This window comes from Diabrotica undecimpunctata, chromosome 1 (genome assembly GCF_040954645.1).
Source record: "Diabrotica undecimpunctata isolate CICGRU chromosome 1, icDiaUnde3, whole genome shotgun sequence".
In the NCBI taxonomy this organism is placed as follows: domain Eukaryota; kingdom Metazoa; phylum Arthropoda; class Insecta; order Coleoptera; family Chrysomelidae; genus Diabrotica; species Diabrotica undecimpunctata.
In genome coordinates, this window is record NC_092803.1 from 98349097 (window position 1) to 98362443 (window position 13347).

The window sequence follows — 13347 nt, forward strand, 5'->3', positions numbered from 1 at the left end:
GACTCCGTATACCCAAGAGCAGTCATAGAAGCTCTTGTCGACCAAGGAGTAGATAAACCATATGTCGAAACGCTAGCAAATATATACAAAGAGGCCACAGCTAGAGTAAGCATATATGAAAATACCCCAGAATTTCCCACTCAGAAAGGAGTCCGACAAGGAGACACCATATCCCCTAAGCTCTTCACTGCAACCTTAGAAAATATCTTCCGGAAATTAGACTGGAACAACCAAGGTCTATGTATAGATGGAGAATACCTAAACCATCTTAGATTCGCTGATGACATCATTCTAATTGCTAGAAGTCCTGAAGAATTACAACTACAAATTAATGAACTTAATACAGCCAGCAATGAGGTAGGCCTAAAAATGAACCTAGCAAAGACTAAAATAATGTGCAATGATCTGATCGCCAACGTGGAAATAAAAATTAATGAAACCTCGCTAGAAGTAGTAGATGAATACATATACCTGGGACAGCTCATACATAAATCGGGATCACTACTTCCAGAAATCAACAGACGAATAAAACAAGCGTGGTCAGCTATCGGACGAAATTCCATAGTCTTCAAGTCCAAAATGCCACTATACCTCAAGAAGAGAGTAGAGTGAAACTTAGATAATTCGAATCTCAAGGGACCGTTAAAAAAATTCGAATTATCCAAAAATTCGAATTATCCAAAAATTCGAATTAAAAATATATCCACAAAAAAACAAAGATGCCTACAAAAACATCTGCAAACCATAAAAATTAACAATAATTGACCATTTTTATCGCTTGCAGATGTTTTCTGCAGAAATATCGAATTATTTTATCGTTTGCAGAATTATCCAAAAATTCGAATTAAAAATATATCCACAAAAAACAAAGATGCCAAGAAAACATCTACAAATGATAAAAATCAACAATAGTTGACCATTTTTATCGCTTGCAGATGTTTTCGTTACAATTTTTGCCCGAATTTTGTCAACCGAAAAAAATGGGCCAACAAAATTCGGCCAGAATACCAATTAAAGCATTTGCAAGCTATAACAAATGGTCAATTATTGTCGATTTTTATCATTTGCAGGTTTTCTCATTGGTATTTTTGGCCAAATCTTGGCCGAAACAATCGGCAGATAAAAAATTTCCAGTGAGAACGCATTAGTAAAACAATAAAACATTTTGTCTCAAAAAATTTATTGAAAATAAGAATACATATTTGTTACAATAAATGAAAATAGACTAAATTTTTTCCAAAGAAATCCGAAATTTTTGCTTTTTAGAATTTAACTTCTCGGTAATGACAAACGATTCTAAGATGTTCAGTGAACTAAAAATAGAGTGACTTACATCATTTTTACTTTCAAAGTACCGTTTAAGTTGCGTAATATGGTGTGTTGCTTCGGCCGCACTCGGAACATGTATTTCTCCCGCCACTGATGATGCGTCGTCTTCATCACTCTCTTGTTTTTCATCATGATCATTGTCCTTAAGCACTTCAGCGATGATCTCTGTATCGGTTATTTCACCACATACTACAACATCTTCATCCACGTTGACAAAATCTTCATAAGAGATGGCAGGATCAGAAATGATGTCCCCCCAGCAGTCAACTGAAAGCAGCTCTTCTGTTAAATTGTCGTCTGTGTTCTCCTCCTTTTTTATAAAACCAGCTCTTTTGAAACAGTGTTTGATCGTTTCAGGTGTTACTTGGTCCCAAGCTTTCTTACACATTCGAGATGCTTGTAGAATGTCTAACTTTATTTTAAGGGTATCGCAATCTTCCATCAATATGTTTTCAACCAAAAAACGTCTGTAAAAATGTTTAAAAATTTTTATGACACCCTGGTCCATAGGCTGGAGAACTGAAGTCATGTTAGCAGGAAAAAAAACAACTTTTACATTTTCCATCAGTGAGATAGTGGTGTGTGCCGTACAATTGTCAATAAACAAAATAACTTTTCTTTTTTCTTTTATGAACTTTTTGTCTAATTTTTTCAGCCAGTTCTCGAAAAGATCACTAGTCATCCAAGCTCTTGCGCTGCTCACATATTCCACTGGTTTTGACTTAACGTTCTTAAAAAAACGCGGATTAGCCGACTTGCCAATCATCAGTAGAGGAAGTCTTTCCGATCCGTCCATGTTTGCACCAATTAGGAGAGTTACTCTTTCTTTACTTAGTTTTCCTCCGTGACATTTTTCGTTGTTAAATGCTAGCGTTTTGTCAGGAGTGCATTTAAAAAATAGACCCGTCTCGTCAACATTAAAGATATCTCTTTCATCTATACCCTGAATCATTTCTTCCAAATTTTTTTTCCACTGGTTGGCTTCTTGCTGATTAACGGTCCCACTTTCTCCACAAATGGATTTGAAAGAAATTTTGTTGCGTTCTTTAAAGCCGTCGAGCCACCCTGTACTCGCCTTAAAATTATTTTTCCCCATTTCAATAGCAAATTGTTCAGCTTTGCTTCTTATAAGGGGACCACTCACGGGAATCTTCTTATCCCTAACTTGTTTGAACCATTTTAACACACAACTGTCTAAATTTGGATTTTCTGGCTCCCCTAACCTTTTTCGATCTTTACCGCACTCACTTTCACTGTTGAGAATTTTTTCTTTATTCTTCAAGTAGGTGGATAATGTGTTAGGAGGAATTCCAAAGTCTCTGGCAATCTCAGATTTTTTTTTCGTCCCCTTTTCTACTTCTCTAATTGCAGCTATTTTTTCCGATAACGTTAAAGTTTTGTATGTTTTCGTATTACCATGCGACCACATCTTTACTCAATACGAAGTGACTTGACGTGATTTGCGGTGATTGCAATTGCAACGCCAACGCATCTCAACTGAAGGGGCGTGCCAGATGGGGTAGAATTTAGGTGATAGGTACGGGTACAATGTACAATGGCCTTGAATGCCTTGAAAACAAGTGGCACGTTAGAACAGAAAAGAATACTACCTCTTTTAGCGGAAATTTCCAGCATGAAATTGGCATTTTTAACTTTTTAACTTGTAGAAAAGTTCGAATTATCCAAAATATAATTCGAATTATTCACGACTTTTTAACATTACTTATATAGGAAATGCTAGGGACCAGAATAAAAATTCGAATTAAAGAAGATTTCGAATTAACGAAGTTCGAATTAAGCAGGTTCTACTGTATTTGATCAATGCATATTACCCGTCTTGACATATGGATGTGAAACTTGGATATTAAAGAGAGAAATAACGTCGAAACTTCAAGTAACTCAAAGAGCAATGGAAAGATGTATGCTAGGGATAACAAAGAGGGATCGTAAAAGAATTGAATGGATACGGAGGCAAACCCAGGTGACTGATGTAATCCAAAGAATAAAATCCCTGAAATGGCAATGGGCAGGACATATGGCAAGAAGAACAGATAACAGATGGACCACTAGAACAACTATGTGGTACCCCAGGAACGCTAAGAGACCAAAGAGGCGCCCGAATCTCAGATGGGATTATGATATAAGAAAATTAACAGGAACAACGTGGTCTCGAATAGCACAAGATAGAAAAATATGGGCGCAAATGAGCGCAAATTATTAGAACAACGAATAACTAAGACATCGTCGAATAATAATAAGAACATAGAATAACATTGAAATAAGGGAGGCTGCACCGTAATTGGAAACGGTTGATAAAGCTGCACATGATGATGATGATGATATAATATATATATATATATATATATATATATATATATATATATATATATATATATATATATATATATATATGTATATTATATATATATATATATATATATATATATATATATGTATATTATATATATACATATATATATATATATATATATATATATATATATATATATATATATATATATATATATATATATATATATATATATATATATTGAGATGATATTAAATATAGGAGAAACAAAGGTAGTGTTTAAAGAAATAATTTATAATGTTATGATATTTATTTCAATGTCTATTTAATTTATAATGTCTTGTTCTTATCTTAATTCATTAAAAGGCACAATAATTTATATCAATTTATTTAAACGAATAATACACATAATTTATTTAGGCGAGCGTAACAATAAATATCGCGGCCGCGGGTCTTCAGAATTAACTGTCTTCTATTCTCCAAAAAGTCCTGTTATATATTCACTACTGTTAGACTAGAAACGTCTAAAACTTTCTTGAGTAGACCGGACGGCGACGGTAAGGGCAAACTGGATTTCCCTCGCATCGGTTCGACCCCATTCTGGAAGGTCGCTCAGGTACATAGAAGCCTCTCGTAAAATCTAAAACATATTAGAATCAGTCATCATATATTTTACAGTTATTTTTAGGCCAGGATATTTATCGTAACATTGCCCCCCTCTTAAAAGATGGTTCCTCCTGGAACCTTGTCGGGACTGGAACCGGAACTGTATGCTGGTAGCGGCAACTGGACCCTCTTTTACAACTTCCAGTTGTATAAAAATGACAAGGGACGGTTTTCTCTCCGCACCAGTAACTATGCGGATTGCAACAGACTAACACCTGGACTTCGGTGTCTTTGAAGATCTCCTCCACCATATTTCGGATAACCCTCCAATCTAATTGGCGGCACTCCAACTTTGGCATGGCTAACTTTTGCACGTCGGACTCTAGTACGTGCTCTCTCAATTGAAGTAAGGCTTCCCATACATCTCGGTAGGTAGGTTGGTCACGGGCAGTGTCTTTTGTTACCAGGTAGAAAAGGTAACGTGATGCCTCTTGGAGTTTCAAGGTTTTACCGGGAGCTGGCACCTGGCATTGAAGTTCTGCAACTCGACCAAACTTCCTTCGAAAGACGGATGCCAACCCTGGTGCGTCTTTGATACTGGCCGGGATGGTAAGGGCCAGCGAGTAGTCATCGGGGAGCGCGAGTAGATCTTGTTTTTCTTCAGTGGTAACACCATGTCTCGCTTTACCGGTACCTCCATAGGCACCCATGAATTCCTCAAACGTGAGGTCAGACACATCGTGGACTTGGTTTACTTCCACTTCTTCATCTACGTCGTGGTCACCTTCGAAAGACGCCAACCGGTTATGGTGTACTATCATCGGCTTTCCCCTCAGAATCTTGCTTATTCGGTAGATGACATCGTTGATCTTCTCCATAATGAGGTATGGACCTTCCCAAAACTGCTGCAATTTGGGAGAACAACCTTTTCGCTTCTTGGGATTATACAGCCATACTTTGTCGTTCTTCTTAAAGCAACCCTTTTCTCGGCTTGTGTATCGTACCGTTTCTTCATTCGGTCGCTAGTGATCTGAAGGTGGGAACGGACTAACTCATGTACATCGTCCATTCTTCTTCGTAATTCGATCACATAATCTTCACCTGCTACATCTTCTCCAGGTCGACATCCAAACTCGAGATCACAAGGTAGTCGCATTTCGCGTCCGAATAGGACTCTGGCTGGTGTCTGGCCTGTTGATTCGTTAACAGCAGATCTGTAGGCCATTGTGAAGAACGGAAGATATTGGTCCCAGTCTCGCTGATGATCGGACACCATCTTTGTCAAATAGTTGCCGACTGTCCTATTCATCCGTTCTACCATACCATCAGATTGCGGATGATATGCTGTAGTTCTTGTTTTCTTCATGCCTAGTCTATCACATATTCCTTGGAATAGATCGCTTTCGAAGTTCCTGCCTTGGTCACTATGGATCTCCAACGGTACTCCAAATCGGCTGATATATTCTTTGATCAACTTATCTGCAACGGTGGCGGCCTTCTGGTCTGGAAGTGCGTAAATCTCGACCCACTTAGTGAAGTAATCCATTACTACCAACATGTACTTGCCCCCATTTTCACTTTCTGGAAATGGCCCTGCAATGTCCAAAGCTATTCTTTCAAACGGGCTTCCAACATTATATTGTCTCATAGGAGCTCTCCTTTTTCGGTGAGGCCCGTTACTCGTAGCACAAATAGTACATTTCTTACACCAGTCTTTTACGTCGTCGGAACTGTTCATCCAATAAAACCGTTCCCGAATTCGCTGAAGGGTTTTCCTTACACCAAAATGCCCTCCCGATGGACTGTCGTGTAACTGACGAAGTACTTCGGCTATTCTGCTCTTTGGGATCACCAACTGTCTTCTCTTCTCTGAACCGTCATCATTTTCCAGGACTCGTTTAAGCAAGCCATCTTCGATGATAAATGAGTCCCACTGGGCCCAATACGTCTTAACTACTGAGCATAGGTTTGACATTTCCTGCCAAGGTGGTCGACGGTTTTCCTCTTTCCATTTTCGGATTTTCTGTATAACTGGATCTCTCTCTTGTTCTTCCCTGATCTTAGTAGGCGTCCAGTCGTTGTTGACAATCGTCGTTCTTAGCACTGCTGCTTCCTTGGATTCCGTTTTGTTGCAGTGGGAACACTCTGCTGAGCATGGCCTTCTGGAAAGAGAATCAGCGTTTCTGTGGCTAACTCCGGCCCGTTGCTCAATCTTAAAATCGTATTCTTGGAGTCGTTCGATCCACCTGGCTATCTGACCCTCTGGATTCTTAAACTGCATCAACCACTTAAGGGCGGCATGGTCGGTTCGGATTAGAAACTTTCTGCCATAGATGTATTGATAGAAGTGCTCTACTGATTTAACTACTGCTAGAAGTTCTCTTCTCGTGACGCAATAATTCCGCTCAGGTTTTGAAAGAACTTTACTAAAATATCCGAGGACTCGTTCCTGTCCTCCTTGAATCTGAGACAGCACTCCTCCAATTCCCACATTACTTGCATCCGTATCTAAGATGAACTCTCCTTCTGGCAGTGGATACCCCAAAATTGGTGCTGTTATTAAATGCTTTTTCAACGTTTCAAAGGCATTTTGGCAGTCTATATCCCAGCGGTATTCTCTTGCTTCCTCTGTAAGTCGAGTTAATGGCTTAGCGATATCTGCAAACTTCTTAATAAACCTCCGGTAGTAAGTACATAGTCCAAGAAAACTTCTCACTTGATGTTTGTCAGTTGGTTTTGGCCATTCCTTAATGGAATCGATTTTTCCCTTATCCACGGCCACTCCTTCTTTACTGACTATATGACCCAGATAATTGACTTTACCTTGAAATAGCTGGCACTTCTTGGGGTTTAACATCAATTGGGCAGCTTTAAGTCGATTAAAAACGTTTTCTAAATTCTTCAGATGTTCTTCGAATGTCTCCCCCAAGACGATTATGTCATCCAAATAAACCAGGCATGTTTTCCAAGATAACCCTCTCAACACATTTTCCATAAGCCTCTCAAATGTCGCAGGAGCATTACAGAGTCCAAATGGCATAACGTTGAATTGCCACAATCCAGATCCTGTGGTGAAGGCTGTCTTTTCTTTATCTACTGGGTCCATTTCTACCTGCCAGTATCCAGACTTCAAATCCAAAGTAGAAAACAATTTACTTCCAGCCAATGTGTCCAATGTGTCATCGATCCGAGGCAGAGGATAACTATCTTTCTTGGTAACGTTGTTTAGCAAACGGTAATCCACACAGAACCTCGTCGTTCCGTCTTTCTTCTTAACCAGGACCACCGGAGAGACCCATGGGCTCGTAGAAGGTTCTATCACTCCGTCTTTCTTCATTTCCTGAAGTTTCAGCTTCCTCTCTTTTCGCCTGTGGTAATCGTCGAGCTGTTTGACGAATTGGCTTAGCATTACCAGTATCAATTTTATGCTTAACAACGGTAGTTCTTCCCGTCTTTCCTCCTTTCGGTACGAAAATATCACGATACTGCCGAAGAAATTCCCTTAATTTCCTTTTCTCCATCTGATTTAGAGACTGTCCTGCAACTGCAACCATTTGGTCGAATTTGTCGTTGGAATTATCAGATGTTGTCGCCTGACGGATTATGGATGTCACAGGTACACAAGTTCCTACTTTTGTCTCTTTCTTTATGGTCACTGGGTAGTCGTTGACATTGATAAGTCTCACAGGAATTTCCTTAGCCGAAGTCACCAATTCCTTTCCAATTATGATTCCACGGCCAACCTCATCGTCGTGGTTCCAAGGCTCCATCATAACAGGTCTCCCTTCGTCCACAAATCCCTGTAGCCGCGCTACTATGATCGTTTCGCTTCTCGCAGGCACGACTGTATCTTCTGTAATGGCTGCTTGCACAGTGTTGTCATTATGTGGATGGAGAAATACCTCCTCGTTGCCAACTTTGATTACCTTATTCTTAAAATCCAATTGGAATCCATGCATATTCATTACGTCCATTCCTAATATAACATCCTCTTCAATGTCAGCAACTATAACAGTATGGACGAACTTTTCTGCTCCAATTCCCAATTGTACCTGGATTTCTCCATGAATGTTAGCATTTTCACCTGTAGCGGTCCGAAGTCGCAACCTCGTTTGTAACAGTTTCTTTCGGCTGTTTATAACTGTCGGGCGTATAATGGTTCTGGTCGCTCCGGTATCCACCAACAACGTATGCTTTTTACCATTTATGTCTCCATCTACATATACACTATCTTCACGACATTTCAAAGAAGCTATTAGTATGAGAGGGTCTTTGGAAAAGTTCTGGGTCGAAGCTGCCCCCCTAAGGCTGACCCGTTCTAGTTTTCCTGATGGTGAGTTTCTTGATTTGCGTCGTACCTAGGGTGCTTACAGGAGCTTCGTACGTGTCCTATTTCGCCACAATTCCAGCATCTGATGGTCTTCGTTTTCTTGTATGTCATGCTTTTCATCATATTAACGAGCTGGTCAAGTTTATCTTCATCTCCTTCCTCTTTTACAGTCCTAACTTTACTCTCCCCGCCAGAGGCCTGCGTAGCTGACTCGTATTTGAGGGCGGCGGATAGGACATCAACCAGCGTCTTGTGACGAGCTAATCGCAGTGTTCTCTGCATTTCATGATCACGAAGACCATCAATAAACGTTTGAACGGCCAATTTTTCCATCATGTCTTCGGGTGCTGTTGGATAAGCATATCGTACTAATCTGGCAATATCTACCTCATATTCTTGAAGAGCCTCATCTTTCTTCTGTCTACGATTTTTAAGCTGTGACTGATATACATGCTCCAAATGTTCGTGGCCATATCGCATATTTAACCTCTTCTTCAGTTGTTCGAAATCATCGGTCTCCTCTACGGCTATGGTCTGAAGCACATCTAAGGCATCTCCTCGAAGAGCGATAGTCAGATTTACAGCCTTTTCTTTTTCAGACCATCCATTTTCTCTTGCGGCTGATTCGAACTGTTTCATGTAGTTGTTCCATGACGATTTTCCGTCGAAAGTGGGGACTTTCACATGGACAGAACCTCCACTTTCTTCAAATTTCGGTCGTGTTTCCAACTTACATTTCGTCTCGTCTTCTTTTGTCTCCACTGTAATTGGATTGTTTCCTCTCTCTGCTGTCCCGGTTTCCTCCATCTTCCTTTCTATCTCTTTAATCTTTTCTTCGAAGGCCGACATATCGGCAGCAACTTGGTTTTTTAGCGAAGACATTCTATCGTCGAGGGCAGACATCTCAGAAGTTACTTTAGAGATTTCCAAAGAGATATTAGCAGAGACTTTGCTTTCCAGCGAAGAAATCTCGTTAGAAACTTTGCTTTCTAAAGAAGCGATGTCGCCGGACACTTTGTTCTCCAATGATGCGATGTCACCGGAAACTTTGTTCTCTAATGATGCGTTGTCACCAGAAACTTTGGCTACATCACCAGAAACTTTCGAAATCGACGAGAGAACAGCATCATGCTTGTCTTCGAATATATAAGTTTCCGGATCCAAACCTTCTTCTTTTAAAGCGTTCTTTAGTCGTTGGACTAAATCAGCCTTTTTCCCGGTAGAAGCTAATTCCCTATCTTCAAGATGCCTTCTTAAATCCGTAACTGTGAGCTCATAAATCGTAGCCATTTTCACAATTTATTTTATATCACACTTCTGCACCACTTGTTATGATATTTATTTCAATGTCTATTTAATTTATAATGTCTTGTTCTTATCTTAATTCATTAAAAGGCACAATAATTTATATCAATTTATTTAAACGAATAATACACATAATTTATTTAGGCGAGCGTAACAATAAATATCGCGGCCGCGGGTCTTCAGAATTAACTGTCTTCTATTCTCCAAAAAGTCCTGTTATATATTCACTACTGTTAGACTAGAAACGTCTAAAACTTTCTTGAGTAGACCGGACGGCGACGGTAAGGGCAAACTGGATTTCCCTCGCATCGGTTCGACCCCATTCTGGAAGGTCGCTCAGGTACATAGAAGCCTCTCGTAAAATCTAAAACATATTAGAATCAGTCATCATATATTTTACAGTTATTTTTAGGCCAGGATATTTATCGTAACAATAAGTTATATACTAGAGAATATTAAAAAAAGGATTTATTTGAGGGCATTCTTAAGAAATTAACATAATAATTTTAGAAAGTTTTTATTTTGCAATGTATTTGGTTATTTTAATAATTATGATATTGTGAATATATTTGAGTGCACCATCTTTGTAGGCAACCAAGTATACACTCAAGTAAATTTAGTTATAGGAACTTTGACAAATAATTATTATGTATTAAAAATAGGGTTATTTATTAATTTAAGATGTAATTTATATATAAATGTATATTCTGATCTGAAAAGCCTAAATTTTCATAAAATTCTCGATAGAATTTTAGTTAGAATAGTAATCTTCTAGATAGAATAGGAAAGAATTATCTAGAAATATAAAAACAAGATGTCAATAGAAATAATTTAACCTTTGTTCGCAGTAGAATCTTCGCAAACATGGTAATGTCTATGAAATAGACTATATAATAATAATTCGAATATATTTTATTTCAAGATATTCGTGAACATTAAAAATGATATAAATATGATGTGATTTGGATTCAAAATGGTCAGATGTTCAGTTAGTTCAGTATAGAGGTCAGTAAGTCAGAATATAGTCAATTAGTATAGTTCAGTCAAGATACTCAGTTATCAATGATTCAGTATATTAGATGAAGATTAAGAAACAGAATTAAGAGAGTATTAATTGAAGATTAAAAATTATGTTATGTATATGGTGGTTGGAGACTGGAAGAGAGTATTAATTAAAGATTTAAATTATATAATGTATATGGTGATTGGAGATTGGAAGAAAAAAAAAGATTATTAGAAAGAAGAATACATAGAAAAGAAGAAAGAACAATATTTTACCGATTTATAAATACTAGATATTAAGAAGAAAAATAATTCTAAAATGGTGGAAGCTGATAATTAAAATATTGTGGTGTATTTGGCAAGGCAAGTTTACAAAAAGAAGGATAACCGAAGTTGACAACGAAGACATTAAGTGGTGATCATAATTTTTATTTTGGAAAAAAGGTTCATTTAGGCATTCAGTGACAGAAAGGTACCAAATTTTGTTAATATAATTTAATTAGTGTCATAAGAATTTCAATTTAAAGATAGTTTGTTTTAAATTTACATTGTCTATATTAGATATGTGTGTTTCATAATAATTATAATAAAGATAATTTCAAAAAGTGCTTACAAACTAATTCTTTGAGAACCGCGATAAAAACCCTATAGATATATATATCTATATATATATATATATATATATATATATATATATATATATATATATATATATATATATATATATATATAGACATCTTTAAGGTATATGACCGTTTAATTTAATATAAAAAATGTGCACTCGTAAGTGAATGGGATGTGGGATACGAGTGCACATTTTTTATATATATATATATATATATATATATATTATTTAAAAACACTCATTGCTCATTAAACTATTCACAAATAAAACATCATGACAATATATATATATATATATATATATATATATATATATATATATATATATATATATATATATATATATATAGTCTCCACAAAATACTTATTGTCCATAAACATAATAAACGAAACACTATTGCAAGTGTAAGCTATTCCTTTGTTTTTGAAAAACGTACATTCTAGAAGAACTTTTATATATAATGTACTATTTTATTAAAAAAAATATTTTCTTGTATTAACTTATTTGTAATTTTGTTTGTCATTTTAGTTTCTATCTTTGTCATCTTTAACACAAAATATTTTATGAAATAAAGCAAAATAAAGAATTTATTAAAAATGGCAAGTCGTCAAAGCACCTAAAATATTCAATTGATCTATTATACTAAGGACCCATAAACTAGGGAGTTTTTTAACAAGCTTTACATTTTGTATTTTTCAGATACCTTGGACAGAAATTACAATTCCAAAGAAAGCCTTTCGTCTAACATATCCGTGTATATAGATGTATGGTGTTCATTAAATAAGCGATTTACACAAAGAATGTATAATCCAAACTATGATCTACTAAAAGCCAATTGGTCACCATTTCAACCTGTAGAATGGTTACTGCCTTTATTAACCGAATACAACAACTTTCGGGTACAAATGGATACAATCAGCGAAGAAGTTTATTCTTGGTCTCCCACGAGTGATGTCATGTTTGTAGCTGATTACCCAGGTAATACAAATTTTGTATACAATCATTAAAGGAAACATATATCCCTATTTGTATGGTATCTAAATAAATATTAAAAAATAAACATAATAAACAAAATCTTTTGACATATACTTACTGTTTTATATATAGTCGTAAATGTTAGCAAGCGAGCTAAATAGATAGTTTTAAGTATTGTGGTAAACGCATAAAGTTTTCCAAGTTACAACGTGGTGCCTCAATGTCTAGACATTAAAACCAAAACTCTTCGTTTATTCAGACCGCCTAAATAGATACAAAGTAATTAACAACCTAATCTGTTTTCATACACTCTGAGTATTCAGAGAAGGTGTTTTATAAGAAATAGAAATACAGCGACATGTAGTAAGTGTTACTTGAACTAGAAATAAATTTATGTTTTGAAAAAATCTACTTTCAATGCCGACTATAACACCAATGCTGAGTAAATCTAAACACCTGTCCTACCAGTCAAAGCTATATTCATACTTTCTAAAAAAACCCTTTATTACTGTAGAAGTCGCTGTATGTACTGTAGTTACGAAGTTCAAAGCCGAAAACGGATTTTTTAAAAATTAATGTAACAAAATTTATTTATTGAGAACGTACAAGTATGGTAACAACTACAAAACAAAAAGCTCTTAATCTAATTACACACTGGTATATATAGTCTTTCTATATGTCGTCACACATTGGATAATCCAGGGACGTAACTCCTCCGCCTTTAGAAAGAAGCATATCCTTTTGGTGTGCTTCTTTACACAATAAATCCTTGGGTTTCTTCTTTTCTTATTTCTTCTTGTTCTTTGACGCACAGTTTTACAATATTTAGTTAAATAATATAAGATTAAAATGAAAATTATTATA

General features: G+C 36.4%; 1 protein-coding gene across 2 annotated transcripts in view; it reads left to right on the forward strand.

Moving 5' to 3' along the window:
• The window catches only part of GC (gamma-glutamyl carboxylase), a 996199-nt gene that overhangs the window by 911344 nt on the left and 71508 nt on the right, over positions 1–13347 (forward strand). For both annotated transcript variants that reach the window (XM_072545537.1, XM_072545538.1), the window contains one exon: positions 12208–12486. In XM_072545537.1, coding sequence (XP_072401638.1) covers positions 12208–12486 — 279 coding nt within the window. The remainder of the gene's footprint in view (positions 1–12207; positions 12487–13347) is intronic.